At 41.2% G+C, this 16,912-nt stretch overlaps 1 protein-coding gene across 6 annotated transcripts in view; it reads right to left on the reverse strand.

The window, feature by feature from the left end:
- Positions 1–16,912, reverse strand: part of MTREX (Mtr4 exosome RNA helicase) — a 50,620-nt gene that overhangs the window by 26,060 nt on the left and 7,648 nt on the right. For 4 of the 6 annotated variants that reach the window (XR_002826923.1, XM_014447734.2, XM_006105619.3 and 1 more), the window contains 11 exons: positions 16,508–16,682; positions 14,361–14,451; positions 12,879–13,003; positions 11,816–11,914; positions 11,281–11,383; positions 9,088–9,219; positions 7,375–7,454; positions 5,951–6,061; positions 4,017–4,118; positions 3,020–3,145; positions 1,194–1,344 (listed from right to left, as the gene is read on the reverse strand). Coding sequence is in view for 5 of the 6 variants with exons in the window: in XM_014447734.2 (XP_014303220.1) it covers positions 1,194–1,344; positions 3,020–3,145; positions 4,017–4,118; positions 5,951–6,061; positions 7,375–7,454; positions 9,088–9,219; positions 11,281–11,383; positions 11,816–11,914; positions 12,879–13,003; positions 14,361–14,451; positions 16,508–16,682 (1,295 nt within the window). In the remaining variant the exon portion in view is untranslated. The remainder of the gene's footprint in view (positions 1–1,193; positions 1,345–3,019; positions 3,146–4,016; positions 4,119–5,950; positions 6,062–7,374; positions 7,455–9,087; positions 9,220–11,280; positions 11,384–11,815; positions 11,915–12,878; positions 13,004–14,360; positions 14,452–16,507; positions 16,683–16,912) is intronic. The other 2 variants (XM_023746596.1, XM_014447735.2) reach the window with 2 other exon arrangements.

Raw genomic sequence — 16,912 nt, forward strand, 5'->3', positions numbered from 1 at the left:
CCTGAGAGACAACACACAGGCGGGGCCTGGAGCCTGAGATCAACACAGAGGGGCACCTGCTCTGAACCTCTGCGGTGCGGCTGGGGGAGGGCCCCAGTGGACATACACACACTCACACACAGGGCGCCTGCTCCAAGCCTCTGTGGCGCGGCTGGGGGCAGGTCCCCAGCGGGGACGGACGGACAGACGGACAGACAGACAGACACACACACACACACACACACACACACGGCGCCTGCTCCCAGCCTCTGCGGCCAGACTGCGGCTTAGGCCTGTTCCCCACAGGGAGCTGTCCTAAGCCGTCAGGACATCCCCTGAGGACTCCTGGACTGTGATAGGGGTAGGTTGGGCTCAGGCCCACCCCCCCCGCCGTGCACAAATTTTGTTTGTAAAATAAAGGTGAATTACAACAGTCTATATCCTGGCTGTGCTATGTTTAAGGTTCCAGCAGCATCAACGGCAAAAAGGAGCTACACCGTCCTGGTAACGAGGAGCCACCTGCACCAACTGCTCTGCAGTGAAGCAGCAGCACAGAGCTCCCCTGCCCCATCTCCTGCTCCCTGCTCACTCCAGGCAGCCTGAAAACTGCACTGAAGGTGCTGCAATTCCCTCTCCTGTCTCATCACCTAAACTACTTCCTCCACTAAAAAGCCCGTTATACTTTGGATACTTAGTCTTTTGTTTATTGGTTTCAAAGTGTTAGAATAACAAGACTGGCTCCTTTAAAAGAAGAGGGAAATGCAGGGATAATTCAACTGAGAAGAGTCCGGGCACAGGAGCAACACTAGTCAGAGCCACACTGGAAACAGATGCTCCCTTCCCATGGGGCTTGGGGAGGCAGACAGCAGATGGAGAAGTGGTGGCAACGTTTAAGTTCACAGAACGGGTAGCAGACTCTTGGCCAAGTCATGACCAACAATCTGAGCCCAGCTAGAAGTTATGCTAGATCGTAATCATTTCCTCTTTCCTTAACTTCCAAGGCCTTCAGTAAGACCTACATTTGGATCAGCCACAGAGAAGTGTCCTGACAGGGTTTTCTTCCTTCCCTGTGAAACGTCTGGTCGGCGATGAGGACTGGCTGCAGTTGTGACCTCTCTGCATGACAGGACCCAGACCTGGCTCACAGAAAGCCCCAGGGCCAAGCAGCACCCAGGCGGGAGCCCAGCCGCGAGGCCGTGAGCGGTTGTACTTACTCTCCACCACCCCGGGAATGGCTCTGTAATGCTGAAACTGGTAGAAGGACTTCTCCAGCATGTACTCGGGATTGATTTCTTCCACACGCAGCAGGTTCAGAACCATGTTGTAGGTTAAATGGAAAGCACTATTCAGGGGGTCGGCTGAGCCCTGAGAGGAGTGAACATGTCACTATTTTAGGTTACTCAAATAAACTCACACCAACAGTTTTAGCCTGGTAGGTTGCTTCATAATTTAACTCTATGTGAAGGAACGCTACAGAAGTGTATTACGTTCTCCTGGAAAGCGTTTCAGCCCAGCAAGATGAGCAAGCTCTAGAGCCCTGCTGTATAACACAGCACCTGTAGTCAACAACGTGTCGTGAAGAGGGTTAATCTCATGTTGTGTTCCTTCCACAACAAAATTTAAAAATAAAATAAAAAATTTAATGAGCCCTGACCAGGTGGCTCAATTGGTTGGAGCATCATCCCACACACAAAAAGGTTGCAGGTTCGATTCCCAGACAGGGCACATACCTAGGTTGCAGGCTCAATCCCCAGTCAAGGTGCATACAGGAGGCAACCGATCAATGTTTCTCTCACCTCAGTGTTTCTTTCTCAAAAAAAATCAATAAAAACATATTCTCAGGTGAGGATTAAAAAAGCAATAAAATCTAATATACTGACCTATGTATGTCTTAACGTATTTTGAAGCTTTATTTTTCTGTTTTAAAATTTTAGTTTTAAATTACAGTTTACATTCAATATTATTTTATACTAGAGGCCTGGTGCACAAAATTCGTGCAGGGGTAGAGTCCCTAGGCCTGGCAGGTGATCAGGGCCTTCCTTCATTCCACACCGCCCCCTGATATTCAGCGCACGTCATAGCGAGGGGTCGAACTCCCGAGGGGACAATTTGCATATTAGCCTTTTATCATATAGTTTCAGGTGTACAGCACAGTGGTTAGACAATCACATTACTTTAATTAAGAAGTGGTCCCCCTGAAATTTCAAGTACCCACCTGGCCCCATTCCCAGTTATCACAATATTACTGACTATATACTCCATGCTGTCCTTTCCATCCCTGTGACCATTCTATAGCTACCAATCTGCACTTTCCAACCCCTTCATTTGTTTCACCTTTAGTTTAAATAGCTCATGAGCTGGCAGTTAATTTTACATTTTTAATTAATGGTAAGTTTCCTATCTTATCAATAGTTTGCTCTAGGGATTTAAGAATGTGGAGGAGGACAAGGAAAGCAACCAGGTTGAACTGCCTTGAGAAGCTCTTCAAAACAAAACATCTTAAACAATCTGAAACACAAACACGACACAAGCAAAATGAACAGGATCATCTGAAATAAAGCTTAAAATTTTAAATTAGTTTTGGGGTATTTATAATCTATCAACAGGCTGAAACAGGATGGTAGATTGTAGAATTAATTTATTCAGCTAGCTGGGCTTGCAAAGGTAGAGGCAGGTAACTGCCCAAACCCTGACATCATGGGCCTCACTTCCTGTTCGGGTAGGGAGAGCAACTCCTGCAATGGAGGGAGATGTCAAGGTCACCTTAAATTTGAAGGGAAAGTGAGTGCTTTCACCCTCACTGAGGATCACACATCCCTCCACGCCATGAGCCGCTCGTCACCAATTAGAACAGAGAGTAGGAGACGAAATACCAGCACTTGGAGCACCTACACTCTGCTCCCTCCCCCAGCCCAGGCAGTTTTGTAAATCAATTCATCGCCTTAGAAAGATATCTGAACTGACAAAACTAATTTCAGAGCTGCTCCTGAAGTATTTTTCTCAAATTCCTGTTGCAAATGCAGAATCTTAACTCTGTTACCTTAAGCAGTTGCTTCCCAATAGTTGGGCTCATCTTTTCGTCAACCATAAGAATCACGATTCCTCTGTCATCCATGCCCCTCCTTCCGGCACGACCAGACATCTGAATGTATTCACCAGAAGAAATCTGAACAGACATAAGAAAAGTTCTAAGTTTAGGAAAGAACCTGGTAAAAAACATAGTCTTACTTTTTTTTTTCTTATAAAATACACAAGTACAAGTTACATAGTCCAAAACCCCCCCCAAAACCCATGATTAAAAACATGAACTTTTCAGAGAGTGTAAATTAAATCACAAAACTGCAAAACACTTAAGAGTAACATTTAAATTTTAGCTCCAAAATGATCAAATCCATACCTACCGGAAATATCAGCTAATTCACTGGCATAAAAAAATCTTTAAGTTAGATATTCTGAAAAACAGCAGTCTAAAAAAGCAGACAATGACCAAACTACTAAATCCTAACCCAATCATAAATTTTCTTGATGTACATGAGATTAGTATAAAATTAACCTTAGTTTTAAAGAAGCACAATTATTTCCAATTTTCACAGCGTAAGTCCTTGGAGTTAGGAAGAGTCCATTCATCACCAAGAACAACCCAGTGAGAGGGCTAGGTGCTTCGAATACCTTGAAGTGAGGAAATGAAAATCTGTGTATTTACGATGATTTAAAGCATTCCCGAATCATCTGCCCACTTATCCCTCCCAAACTTTTTCACTGAAAGGTTTTGTTTGTTTGTTTGCTTTTTGGCTAAAGGATAGAAATGTAAAGGATCTGAAGCTTAACCTTGATAAGCTTGTTGTATTAGCTCAGGTACAAGTTCAAGAGTATTTAGAACTAAACATCTCTACGATTGCATGAGCCAAAATCACCTTAAGTAAAACAAAGGTAAAAGTTATTTCAATATGGGAATCAACTTTACTTACCCATCGAAAGTTTCCCTTAAGTAAAACAAAGGTAAAAGTTATTTCAATATGGGAATCAACTTTACTTACCCATCGAAAGTCTTTCCCATCAAATTTTCGGGCATTTGTAAATAAAACTGTCCTAGCCGGCATGTTAATTCCCATGGCAAAAGTCTCCGTCGCAAATAACGCCTAATTAAGTGAATAATTATACAATTATTCATCAAGAGGGAAGAAGTTAAAAATACTTTATTTCATCAACTCAGCAGAATACTATTCATCTGTTAAAAAGATGAAGAGCTATGCATGTGACAAAATTAAATAACACGGGTAGTACAATCACTTTTGTTTAAAAAATAAAGCATGTGTTATTTGCATGAGTGCTCATGGAAATGTCTAGGACATGAGGGGAATGATGGCCTTTCTTTACTTTATGCACGATTGTTCTACAAGTGCATCCCTCAGCTACACTGTGTTACCCAGTTCAAACAACCAACACGTATCATTTATGCTTTCTTAAAAGAGACTTTAAAATGGCTCAGAGCCTGAACAAGACCCAGGTATAAATAGTGACCAATTCTTCACTTAAAATACCTCTTGTATGTTCTTTAGGACAGCGGTTGCCAACCTTTTGGACCTCACGCACCGCCAGTGGTCCACGAACCTCCAGTCGGCAACCGCTGCTTTAGGATGAATAAATTTCTTTAAAATATTCTACATAGTGCTGAAATTCTCATGATAAATTTCTAATCTAATTTTTAAACAAAACAATTTGAGTCATATATAGGCTGAGGACTACATTTTAAAGTTGTATTCCTTTTGTAACATCGCATTTCTGGGTATAGATACCAACATAATTTTAAACATTAAATCAGACTGCCTGGTTTAAATCAGAATATCATCTGTAAGTCTACCTGCAATTCTCCCATCTTCTCTAGTCTTTTAAATTTGTATACAGGCCGGAACCGGTTTGGCTCAGTGGATAGAGCGTCAGCCTGTGGACTGAAAGGTCCCAGGTTCGATTCTGGTCAAGGGCATGTACCTGGGTTGCGGGCACATCCCCAGTAGGGGGTGTGCAGGAGGCAGCTGATCGATGTTTCTCTCTCATCGATGTTTCTAACTCTCTCTCTCCCTTCCTCTCTGTAAAAAATCAGTAAAATATATTTTAAAAAAATAAATAAATAAATTTGTATACAGAAGGGAGTTCACCTACAGAATCAACTCCAGGTCTGACAATTCAATAGCACCTTTTACAAAATGCCACACTGTACCAATCGTGTTAGCATTTCTTACTAAAAATAAGAAACGGTACAAATGATTTTACCCAAAATTTATGAAGTACATGTACCCCCCCACGTTTTGAAACTTCACATCTGCCACTTTGCTTTTACAAAAGTCCTACATTAGCAGCTGTTTTGCAAAGCAAAAAAAAAAAACCCAAAGAGGATTTTTGCTTTTACCAAAAAAGGCAAAAGGCAAAAGCAGTGTCTGCGTGTTTGGCAGCAGCCGTTAGAGGCTGTTGCACTGCACGGCAAGGTGCCCTGTAGCTCCGTCCCCAGGAACCACCTCCACATCAGCCGCAGTTCTGAGCTGTGTCTGGGAGCACCTGCGCTTTACCATGACTGACTGTACACGGGTCAGCAAGACTGTCCTAAGGAATCAAAAAAGCCTACAAGCCCGTAAGCGTGCTGCGCTTGGTATAAAACCGGGTGCAAGGAAGCGTTTTGGTGGCAATGAGATAAAGCGTTTGGTGGCAATGCGTGTACTGAATCTTGGGTCTGGGAACCCACAGTAATTTTCCATATAAATTAATGTAAATGCTTCTTCAAGTTATGCCCTTTCAGCTGATGAAAGGCTTCCTAGCAGCGCCCTACTTCTGGAGAGCAGGGGGCCTGTGTAACACTGTATAGAAATCAAGTGCATCCCTCAGCTACACTGTGTTACCCAGTTCAAACAACAAAACAATATAACCAAACTGTTCACACAATAATTCTCGGGCGTAATAAACAAACATGAAATCATACCTTTATCAATCCTTCAGAAAAGAGGATTTCTATGGTTTCTTTCAAAATAGGAAGTAAACCACCGTGGTGGATGCCAATGCCCCGCTTCAAAAGAGGAAGCACATGTTCAACCTGCGATTGGAATATTTATTTAACAATGTGAGGAAGAGGGAAATTAAAAACCCTAAAGCAACCAATTAAGGAAAACGGGTCATCAAGAAAGAATGCTGTTTAAAGAGACATCACATAAGCGTTACAGAATAAAAGCAAAAACTAAACCTGTATCCCCTGACCAAACCCAAAACATAAGCAACTCTATCAGGCTTCCTGTATGAAAACAGCTTATGAAAAAGTCTGAAAGGCATGTTTTAAATAAACTTTATAAATGCTTTGCTGCCTCATTCAAATGTACAGCATCACTTTATCTCCTCCAAAAAAATTAAAGCTTATGAGGAAAAAGTTAGTGTCTGCACAAAATAAACTTAAATACTGGCCAATTCAGACCAAAAAGAATTAAGTAGGGAGCATTATCTCAATCCGTTGAGGTTCTGCTTCCTGGTAATTGTCGACAGTTTGGCTCAAATAAACTCAAAAAATTTAAAAAATTCTTTAAAAAAAAGAATTAAGTAACTATAACATGTTTAGCATAATATATGTACTTCCTCTAAAAGGAAGTGAGGTGCCGAAGAGGTCATTCTCATCAACACTATACCAATGCCATTTAAGGTCCACTATTTAATAAGTGTGCTAGGGTTACAAAATACATAAAGACGTGGCTCAACCCTTCTCTACTAACCATTCAGCTGGGAAGAAAAACTACAAAAAAAAAATTATAAGTTAAATATTCTTTTAAATAGCAATACATTGGCCTGGCCAGGTAGCTCAGTTGGTTAGAGCATCATCCCGATATGCCATGGTTGCGGGTTTGATCCCTGGTCAGAGCACATATAAGGATCAACCAATGAATGCGTAAATAAGTGGAACAAATTAATGTTTCTGTTTGTCTCTCTAAAAAAATCAATAATATACACCAATATGCTATTGTAGTCTTATAAATCCCATATAAGTGAAAGCAGATGATGACCTCCCAGCTTCTCACACAGTCTTTGAAAGGTTAGGCTGGACAGAGCAGCTCTCAGATTGGATGCACATCAGACTCTCTGGGGAGCTGCCACAGCCTCAGATATCTGAAGACTTATAACTGGCATGTTAGGAACAAGCAGCAGCTCAGACCATGAGCACGTTCAGAAAAGAGAGCCTCAGGCAGCACGTCTTTCCTCTCCCCACCTTTTCAGAAGCTTAAAATAAGTCAAGACACCATTTCAGTGCATGACACAACGTATCCCCTGCAGGGGCAAACGTTACAATACAGCAACACAACTAAGAGCCGAAAAGTGAATCCATGCCACCTACTCAGCCATGACTCACTGCCATCAAACACAAACCTGAGGGAGCTTTTTATCTTCATCCGACAAGCAGTCAATCGCATTACTGAATACTTCTTCCACCATCTTCTTTTCTTCATCTAAGAGAGAACACCCAGAGGCACATAAGTATCTTAATGAGTCAGTGATACCTCACTTCAAACATGCAGAGAGCAAGAGTCTATAAAGAGTAAAAACAGCCCTAACCGGTTTGGCTCAGTGGCTAGAGCATCGGCCTGCGGACTGAAAGGTCCCAGGTTCGATTCCGGTCAAGGGCATGTACCTTGGTTGCGGGTACATCCCCAGTAGGGGGTGTGCAGGAGGCAGCTGGTCGATGTTCCTCTCTCATCGATGTTTCTAACTCTCTATCCCTCTCCCTTCCTCTCTAAAAAATCAATAAAATATATTTTAAAAAAAAAAAGAGTAAAAACAGTACTTTAGATTGTCAGCAGGGAAAGTAGATTAAAATGACTGTAATTATTTAATAAAGTTCACTACCTTTTCAAAACATACATAACAGACCTAATCTCTGAATAAAAGTACTAACTGTGCTAACTGCTCTGCATGCAGGGTTCAAGTCTAACAGTCACAAGTCTCGGGCTCTCGCTATCCACCACTGAGGAGAGGGGGTTAGAGCGAACCATGGGTGCTTCTCTTAGCTGTTAGAGCAGCAACTCAAAGCCTCTGCACTTACCCACTACACTGCCTGCTTGTGCAGTCTGTTACACAGCAGGTAGTCAATAAGTACTGGGTGAACTAATCAATATTAACACTGCAACGCTGAATAGACTCAGCACTCATAGTTATAAGGAAACATGTCTCAGCAGAGCAATTCAGTCAAAACAAGAAATACAGTAAGTTCTCACGTAAGAGTCGAGAGGTCCTAAGTGAACTGATGTCTGAGGAGACCAATTTTACCACAGGCTAACTGACACAAGCAAGACAAGTTCCTCCAGCATCTCACTGACATTATAACAAAAAGATGTTGAATAAAACGTTACTGGAGGACCTGCTGTATTGGCTTCAAGAGGTTATCTCTCCTTTGTTACTTTGGCCCATGGATAAGTAAAAACTAGCTTTAATGTGGGTGGGTTTATTTCTGTCTTGGAAACAACACACCTGAAATTCAATGTTGGATGAGTGAAGAACTTCTCACAGTACAGGAGTACGTAAGTAAAGGCTGAACTGAATTACAACTGGGCTGGTTTTCAGCACACCACCGTTTTTGGCGAGGTTGTGCTACTACCTAGCTGTGTGACTTCAAGCGAGTTCCATGCACAGTTAATGTATGAGAAGGACATGAACTCGCTAGAAGTACTCTTACTTTACTCAAGAGTTACTTAGGTCAGGTAGCTCCGGCTGGGAGTTCTAGAAGGATGGAGCATAGGGCCTTCCACAGGAGGAGGCCTGGCGAGGAGAACACCCGCGCAGTCGGACAGAGGCCAGAGGCCGCACCGCCTGGAGCTGTGCAGGAAGCAGAGGCACAGGCTATGCTCCGCAGCAGGGACCTTGGGATTGCACAGAGTAACGTACTTACACCTCCCATCAAAGAAGACGGAGGAGGAAAGATGTGATCAATCCCCTCCTACCGCCTCTACAAATGTGCTGAGCACCTGCTGCTGGAACTGTAAGGTGAGCTGCAGATCCTCACCACATACAGCATGCAATGCCTTGGCAGGGATGTGTTTACATTCCTTTCATTAACATTAAAACTACGCTGAAATCACACAGTACCTGTGTTGAAATCTAATTTGGTCATTTGAAGTGCATAGGCTTCACAATCTTTCTTACTGAAACTGAAAATAATTACAGGTTGAAAATTTCTTTCCATAATCATCTTCACAATCTTGAACACATTTGATGGTCCTGCAAAAAGAGTATATAAAACCAAATCCAAAAATTAACTCAAGATGGATCATAGACCCAAACATAAGAGCTAACACTATAAAACTCTTTAAAAACATATAGGAGTAGCCCGGCCCATGACTAAGCAGTTGAAAGTCGACCCAGGAACCAAGAGATCAGGGGTTCAATTCCTGGTCAGGGCGCATGCCCGGGTTGGGGGCTTGACCCTCAGTAGGGGACGTACAGGAGGCAGCTGATTAAGGTTTCCCTCTCATCAATGTTTCTGTCTCTCTATCCTTTTCCCTTCCTCTCTCTCAAAATCAATAAAAATGTATTTTTAAAAAACATATAGGAGTGAATCATCATGATTTGGGGTTATGCAAGAAATTCTTGGATATACCAAAAGTACAAGCAACGGAAGAAAATAACAGATAAGTGGATTTCATCAAAATTAATAATTTTATACTTTACAGACACCAACAATAAAGTGAAAAGACAACTCTTGCCCAAAGAAAGCGAGAAAATATTTGCAAATCATTTATCTGATCTAAGGGTCTAGTACCAGAACATATAAAGAATTCTTATAATTCAACAACAAAAGGACAATAGAATTTTTAAATGGGTAAAGAATTTGAATAGATATTTCTCCAAAGAAGATATACATGTGGCCAATGAGCACATGGAAACATACTCAGCACCACTGGCTACAACGGAAGTGTGAGTCAGATACCACCGCATACCATTAGGACAGGGGTGGGCAAACTTTTTGACTCGAGGGCCACAATGGGTTCTTAAACTGGACCGGAGGGCCGGAACAAAAGCATGGATGGAGTGTTTGTGTGAACTAATATAAATTCAAAGTAAACATCATTACATAAAGGGTACGGTCTTTTTTTTTTTTTTTTTTTTAGTTTTATTCATTTCAAACGGGCCGGATCCGGCCCTCGGGCCGTAGTTTGCCCACGGCTGCACTAGGACGACTCTAATCCAATAGACCTGAGGAGCGGCAAGGTTGTAGAAGACATGGAAACCTGATACCCTTCAGATGGGAATGTAAATGGTGCAGCCACTTTGGAAAATAATCTGAGAGCTACTCATAGGTTAAACAAAGAATTACCATGTGACTCAGCTATTCCATCCCTAGGTATGTACACGAAAAAGAACATGTTCATACAAAAACGAAGAACACACGTGATTATAGCAGCATCATTTACAATAACCAAATAGCGGAAATAGCTCTGGCCAGCTCAGGTGGTTAGAGCAGCATTCTGACATGCCAAGGCTGTGAGTTTGATCTCCGGTCAGGGCACATACAAGAAGCAACCAATGAATGCATCAATAAGTGGAAAAACAAATCTCAATCTCTCTCTACCACCCCACTCCCTCCCACCTTTTCTCTCTTCCTCTCTCTCCCCCTCCCACCGTCTCTCTTAAAAAAAAAAAATTTTTTTTAAGTGGAAACAACCCAAGTATCCATTAACTTATCAATGGATAACAATGGAATGTTATTTGAATATAAAAAGGAATGAAGTATTGACACATGCTATAACATAGATGAACCTTGAAAACATAAGTGAAAGCAGACAACTACAAAACACCACATATATGAAACGTCCAGGAAAAAAAATTACCAAAGGGTGAGGGAGGGGAAAGAGGGTGGGGGGAAATGAGAAAGGACTGCCAATGGGTATGGGGTTTCTTTCTGAGCTGATGGACATGTTCTGGAACATTTTAAGTGTATAACTTTGTGAATATAATGAAATCCAACTGAACTGTACACTTAAAAATGGTGATAATTGTGGCAGGTGAATTACATTTCAATAAAAAAATGCCGTGATGGTTGCGTAACTCTATACTAATAACCACTGAATCTGGACACTTGAATGGGTGAATTGTACAGTATGTGAACTATATTTCCATAAAGGACATGTAGAAAAAGAAACCGACCTTTACCCATTCACTTTCATGATGTTATCAGAACTGCATAGCTTCCTGAGGAAAATCATTCAATAAAAAGTTTTAAATGTCATTTGAAACTACAATTTATAGGTAAGACTATCTCAAAACAAAGTTCAAAATTACCTTTTGTCCCTCCTTTCCGACCCTTCTGATCTCCTTTTGCCAGATCCCCTGCCTCGCGGAGAACTTGCATTGCGGTGTTGAAGTTATCTTCTCGGAAGTCACCCTGGAATCAGATGTTTTTCTGTTTCTTCACTAACATTCAATCATAATCTAAACATCTTTCACACTCAAAGCAAAGCTTCCTCAAATAAAAATAACTTAGTAATTAATAGTTATAACAAAGGCCATGAGAATAGTTCACAATGTGAGCTGAGAGGTAATAAAAGGTAATAGAGGTATTAAAACTGGGAGAGGCAAAACGTAAGATATTGGAAACATGTCCAGCGTCCCTATTCTCCAAGCATTTTAAACACTGGAGAAGGAGGGAGATGCAATTATGCACAAGAGAAACACAAGTCTTAAATAACATGTTTGAGAGCACACACGCAGAGCACGCAAAGCCAACAATAACTTCGGACTGTGAACTATTTAAGGAAAGGGTCTCCACCATTCTTCTCTAGGAGAATTAGACACAAGAATGACCGTCACCCCTTACATTTTCATCGACCACCAGGTGCAGGCCGTCCCCCCCCGCCGGGAAGATGTAGTGCTGCAGTGGAGTAGGCCGGTAATCCGTGTAAATCACATGGCAAGGCTGCAAAGAGAAGGAAACACAATGGCACACAATACTTTATTTCTTCAGTAATAACACCATGTATCTGACCTTAGGGACATGAACATGTCAAAAAGAGAAAAAAAATTATAAATATCACTTTAAAACCAGGCAAGAGGAAAATGTGGAAAAATTAGATCAAATTATACAACCATCTGTTCAATTTTACTCATTTCCTACTCAGGGCCAAATACCTGATTTCAGCTTCGACAATGACCTCGGATCGGCCCCTGGCCCTGTGCTGCCAGCATCACCGACGCCTGTTCCCGGAGAGCAGGCTGTGGTCGCACTGAGTGCTCCCGAGGTGTCCTGGGGCCTTTCTGCCCACCCACCCGCCCTGGGAGCCCTGGGAGCCTCAGCAGAGCAGCAGATTGAGGGAGCTCCTCCGAACACCCCTGGGTCTCTATCCTACAGAAGCGACGTGAGTGCCACAAAATGACAGATTTTAAGGAAAACTAAGGGCAGGAGAGTGAAACCAAGAGCGAGGCTGACACGGGACAAGCGCCTGTTCTGAGGCCCTGTGCCACTGCTAGTTGGACTAGAAGAGCAGAAGGACCAAGTCCAAAGTCTGACTGTGTGCACAGGAGAGGCAGCACATGCTCTGCACACGCCCAGCTTCCTCCTGGCACCAAGGCCATGGGGAAGTTGTGCCCCCTGGCTCACAGTACGACAAAATGCCAGTATTTCCAAATCTGCAGGTCATAAGGATCAACCTGGGAGCTTGTGAAGGCGGAGCCTCCAAGACCCTCCTCCCATCGACTGACATACTGGGTCCGAGATGGGACTCAGAAACGCACACTTATAAAAAGCTAAGTCAGTTCGTTTTGAATAAGCTTGCTTGATTTGAGAAGCAGTTTCTTTAGGTGGCATTAGGAACAAAGGACAGGACACAGTTAGGCTGGCTTATAACATCCTAAATATTGAGGACATTAAAAAAAGAAAGTACCTGCTTATGTAAATGGCAAATCCATTCGGCAAACTGTCGGGCATTTGGAATAGTAGCCGAGAGAAAGACATAGTGGACATTATCAGGAAGCAAAATGATAGTTTCTTCCCACACCACACCACGCTCTGAAAAAAGCAGATATACCCTGCATTTCAGTGTCACTTTACTGACAAGAATCTAAAGCTATCTTCTCCTGAGCTCAAAAAGCAGAAACGCAGGCCACTCTACACAGGATGCTTTTGACCACAGACCCTTACTGACAACTGCTTCCGTGTGCACCGAGATTTATCCAGCAGACAGCAGACCAAACCACATTACACGAGGATCACTGAAACAGGAGCTGGGAAGGGCAGCTTCAGGCTGCACCTTTTCAAACAGCCTAACAAGATTCCCATGACAGAGGAAATACCATCTCCATCTCACTTTGGGAAGCAAAATTTAATGGCTTGTAGAAAGTTACAGAAACAAATCTCAAAGAACACCATTACCATACCATAGGCATCTTTCATCAAAATTACCTTCATGATCTCTAGAGATAAAAGACAGATATAATGGACAGCAAAACTCTAAGTCAGTTTTTATTAAAACGGAAAAAGCCAGAAAAATCAGTTTGAGAGTTTCCTCCTAAAATAAACAAATCAACACAGCATTCATGGTTTTAAAGCCAAAACAACTTTGTTTAGAACGTAAGCCTATGACTTGTAAAGGGTAAAATGTTCAAAGGGTACATGATTTCTTCAATTGTTTCATTTTCAATGTAAGTACAGGTCAACCCAGTGCTTTAGTTTAACTAATAACCAAGTTTTAGGTGTGTACATATTAAACATTTAACTTTTAAATGTTTAACGTTAGCCCTCCCAGTTCCATCCAAAACTCCAAGTATACTTCCTTTTTCAATATAGTAGTATAATAGTTCAAGAGATATTTATAATTTTCCTTTTAATCATTTTTATTTCATAATCCCAATTTTGTACCATAAACATATATTTCTTAGTTTTATTTTAAAAAATGAAAAGAATTTAAAAAATCGAGAAAGAATTTTCTGGCTAGAATTTCTTTAACATTAACTAGAGAGCTCTGTATTTGAAAAGCAAGCTAGTTTGAATTGAATTTCATTTGTTTTATTTGAATTTGCATTTTCTTACTTAGAAAAAGTTACTATTTAAAAAGCTATAGGTAAATAAGATCCCATTGGAAATATTACATTATGTTGTCCAAAAATTTAGTTTACTAGACATCTAGCCCATGAAATATCAAAGCAATTTTCTTTTTAGGTTTATCGGTTTACAATAATGGATACACATGAACAGCCAGATGGAATACATGGGACAAGGTGTGTGGGACAGGGCATGGACTTTTCATGCCCTCCCTCCCCTACTCTCCCTGTTCTCCAACCCAGAAGCTTTTCCAAAGCAAAATTCTTAATCCCATTCTTAAGGAAAACACATGGCACACACATCTCAACACCACAGCAGAATATACCTGAATCTCTCATGTAATGAATTTCATCGAATATGACCCAAGCAACCTCGCGCATAACTTCAGAACCTCTGTACAGCATACTTCTCAAAATCTAAAGAAAAAAAATAAAAGATTTAGCATAACAAAAAACTGTTCTTTCTAAAAAGAAATTTTGGAAATTCTTATTTAATGGAAACTAATTTTAGGAAGTTACACACACATATTTTAAATCTATTCCATAAATTATGTAAATTCCTTTTCTCATAAAGCCAAAATAAATGACTTTTCAACATCTAGTACTCAGATACAATACATGAAGAGAATTATAACCACCTCCACCTTGCCATATCCCAAATGTGAAGCCCCTTCCTTATGTAGAGTGTGGGAACCATGCCAGAGGCCCCAGACAGTCCAGGCCACTCAGAGGGCGAAAGGCCTTGTTGCTAGTACACCGGAATGGCCAAGGCCACTCTGAAAATGGGAATCTTCATCAGAATGTTCAAGACTAAGATACCGTAAGAGCTGCAAGGCCACAGCGATCTCATGGTACACTGTGCCCTTCTATAGCCCAAATGATGGATGTCATTGCTGGCAACTGGCCTTCTCTAAGGAGTATAATACATGTTATTGACCAGCCAGTGTGCTGGGCAGGGGAGAAAGGGAAGCTGCTGAGCCAGAGAGGCTGGAGAGGCTGGAGAGGCTACCGAGGCTGCAGCTCTACGGGAGCGCTCAGGTACTATTGCTATGTAAAGCGATCGGTCTAGAGGCAGTGTGCGGCTGCTCAGATAATAGCTGTGGGCACAGAGATTAATGCTACTATGTAGGGCAGATACATATTCACCAGCCGGTGTACGGCTGCCTGAATGGAACTTTGCTGTGAAGAGCTGTTTTGTCCAATGGCTATGGCCACGGGCTTCTACAATAAAGACCCATTCTTACATACCCACAACTTCTCATGGCTTCTCTGTCTATACCAGGCATCCAAGAAGGTCCAGCGCCTGGCAAAGGGGCTTGGCCCCAACAGTTAGTGCAATGGGCAGGGTGTGAGAAGGAACCTGCCCTGACAGTTGTTCGTAGTGGAGCAGAATTTAGAAGAATACATGGACTTAGAGCAGCAGTGCTGTGCAGTGCTCTAGCTGTTCTGATAGAGCGACTGAAAGTTACCTATCCAGCCCTAGCTGGCTTGGCTCAGTGGATAGAGAGTCAGCCTGTGGACTGAAGGGTCCCGGGTTCGATTCCAGCCAAGGGCACATGCCTGGGCTGTGGGCTCGTTCCCCAGTAGGGGGTGTGCAGGAGGCAGCCAATCAATGATTCTCTATCATTGATGTTTCTCTCTCTCTCCTTCTCCCTTCCTCTCTGAAATCAATAAAAAAATATATTTAAAAAAAAAAAAGGAAGTTACCTATCCAACACACCAGATATCATACTGTTTACCCATTTTTTTCTGCCTCATCTCACAATATGGATACTTTCTAGGAACAATTATCCTGAGTTTTGAGTTCTAAAAAAATCCACAAATGGCAGAACGTTTTGAGAGTGGGAAATAAGACCTACTTTGGGCACCAAAATGAAAAGTGAGCAATGCTTCTGGCTGACTGCAGACTAGAAGCTAACTTCTGCTCTATTGTCCCTTGTGGGTACAAGAATATAATTTATGTATAAAAGTATTTAGAGAGCTAATTATGTCCAAAACGTAAGAAGTTGTGTGTGTATATGCAAAACTTAACTGTGATTATGGGAGAAACTAAGCATATTTGGGCAGCTTTTTAAAAAGTCAGTTATTTACCTATTTGTGTCAACACTCAGAAACAGAAGGAAAAAATTACATGAAAGGAAGATCTAATATGAAACTATGTATTCAAATCTTTGAAACTATGTAAACAAAACACCATCAATATTTTTATGTCATTGACAATAGCCTTTAAAAACACCTGGTGGAGAAAAAAAATTATAGCTAGCTTATATGACAAGTAATAAATATCGATAATTTTTAACTATATTAATACAATCAGAACATTTTACGATAAAATTTATCCCTTTCAAGTAAATCTATTCAGAAAGTATTATACTTTACTTCTATAGAGCAAATGATAAAATATTAGGTGTTCTAATTGGGTACTTTAGTTAAATTAAAAATGAAAAATTAGATGGGGCACCATATAAATTACCTCTGTGGTCATAACAAGACAAGATGCTGTAGGATTAATAGTAACATCTCCCGTCATCAGACCCACATCTTGAAATTCTTCATACATTTCACGGTACTTCTGGTTACTCAGAGCCTTAATCGGGCTGGTAAATATTACACGCTGTTTTTCCCTTAAGGCCAATGCGATGGCATACCTAAAAATGGGAAAGAAAACAAGAACAAAGTATTTACAAAGCCTTTTCTTTAAAGTATATTACTATGTGCATCTGAAACTAATATAATAATGTATGTCAACTGTAATTGAAAACGAAAAATGATAAAAAAATACCAAAAAAATATGATTTAAAAAATTCTATTAGCATATAAATTGTTTGAGTTTTTGATAATTACTTATCCTAAATTGACTTTCCAAAACATGAATATC

The sequence above is a fragment of the Myotis lucifugus genome, unplaced genomic scaffold, assembly GCF_000147115.1.
Source record: "Myotis lucifugus unplaced genomic scaffold, Myoluc2.0 scaffold_704, whole genome shotgun sequence".
In the NCBI taxonomy this organism is placed as follows: Eukaryota; Metazoa; Chordata; class Mammalia; order Chiroptera; family Vespertilionidae; genus Myotis; species Myotis lucifugus.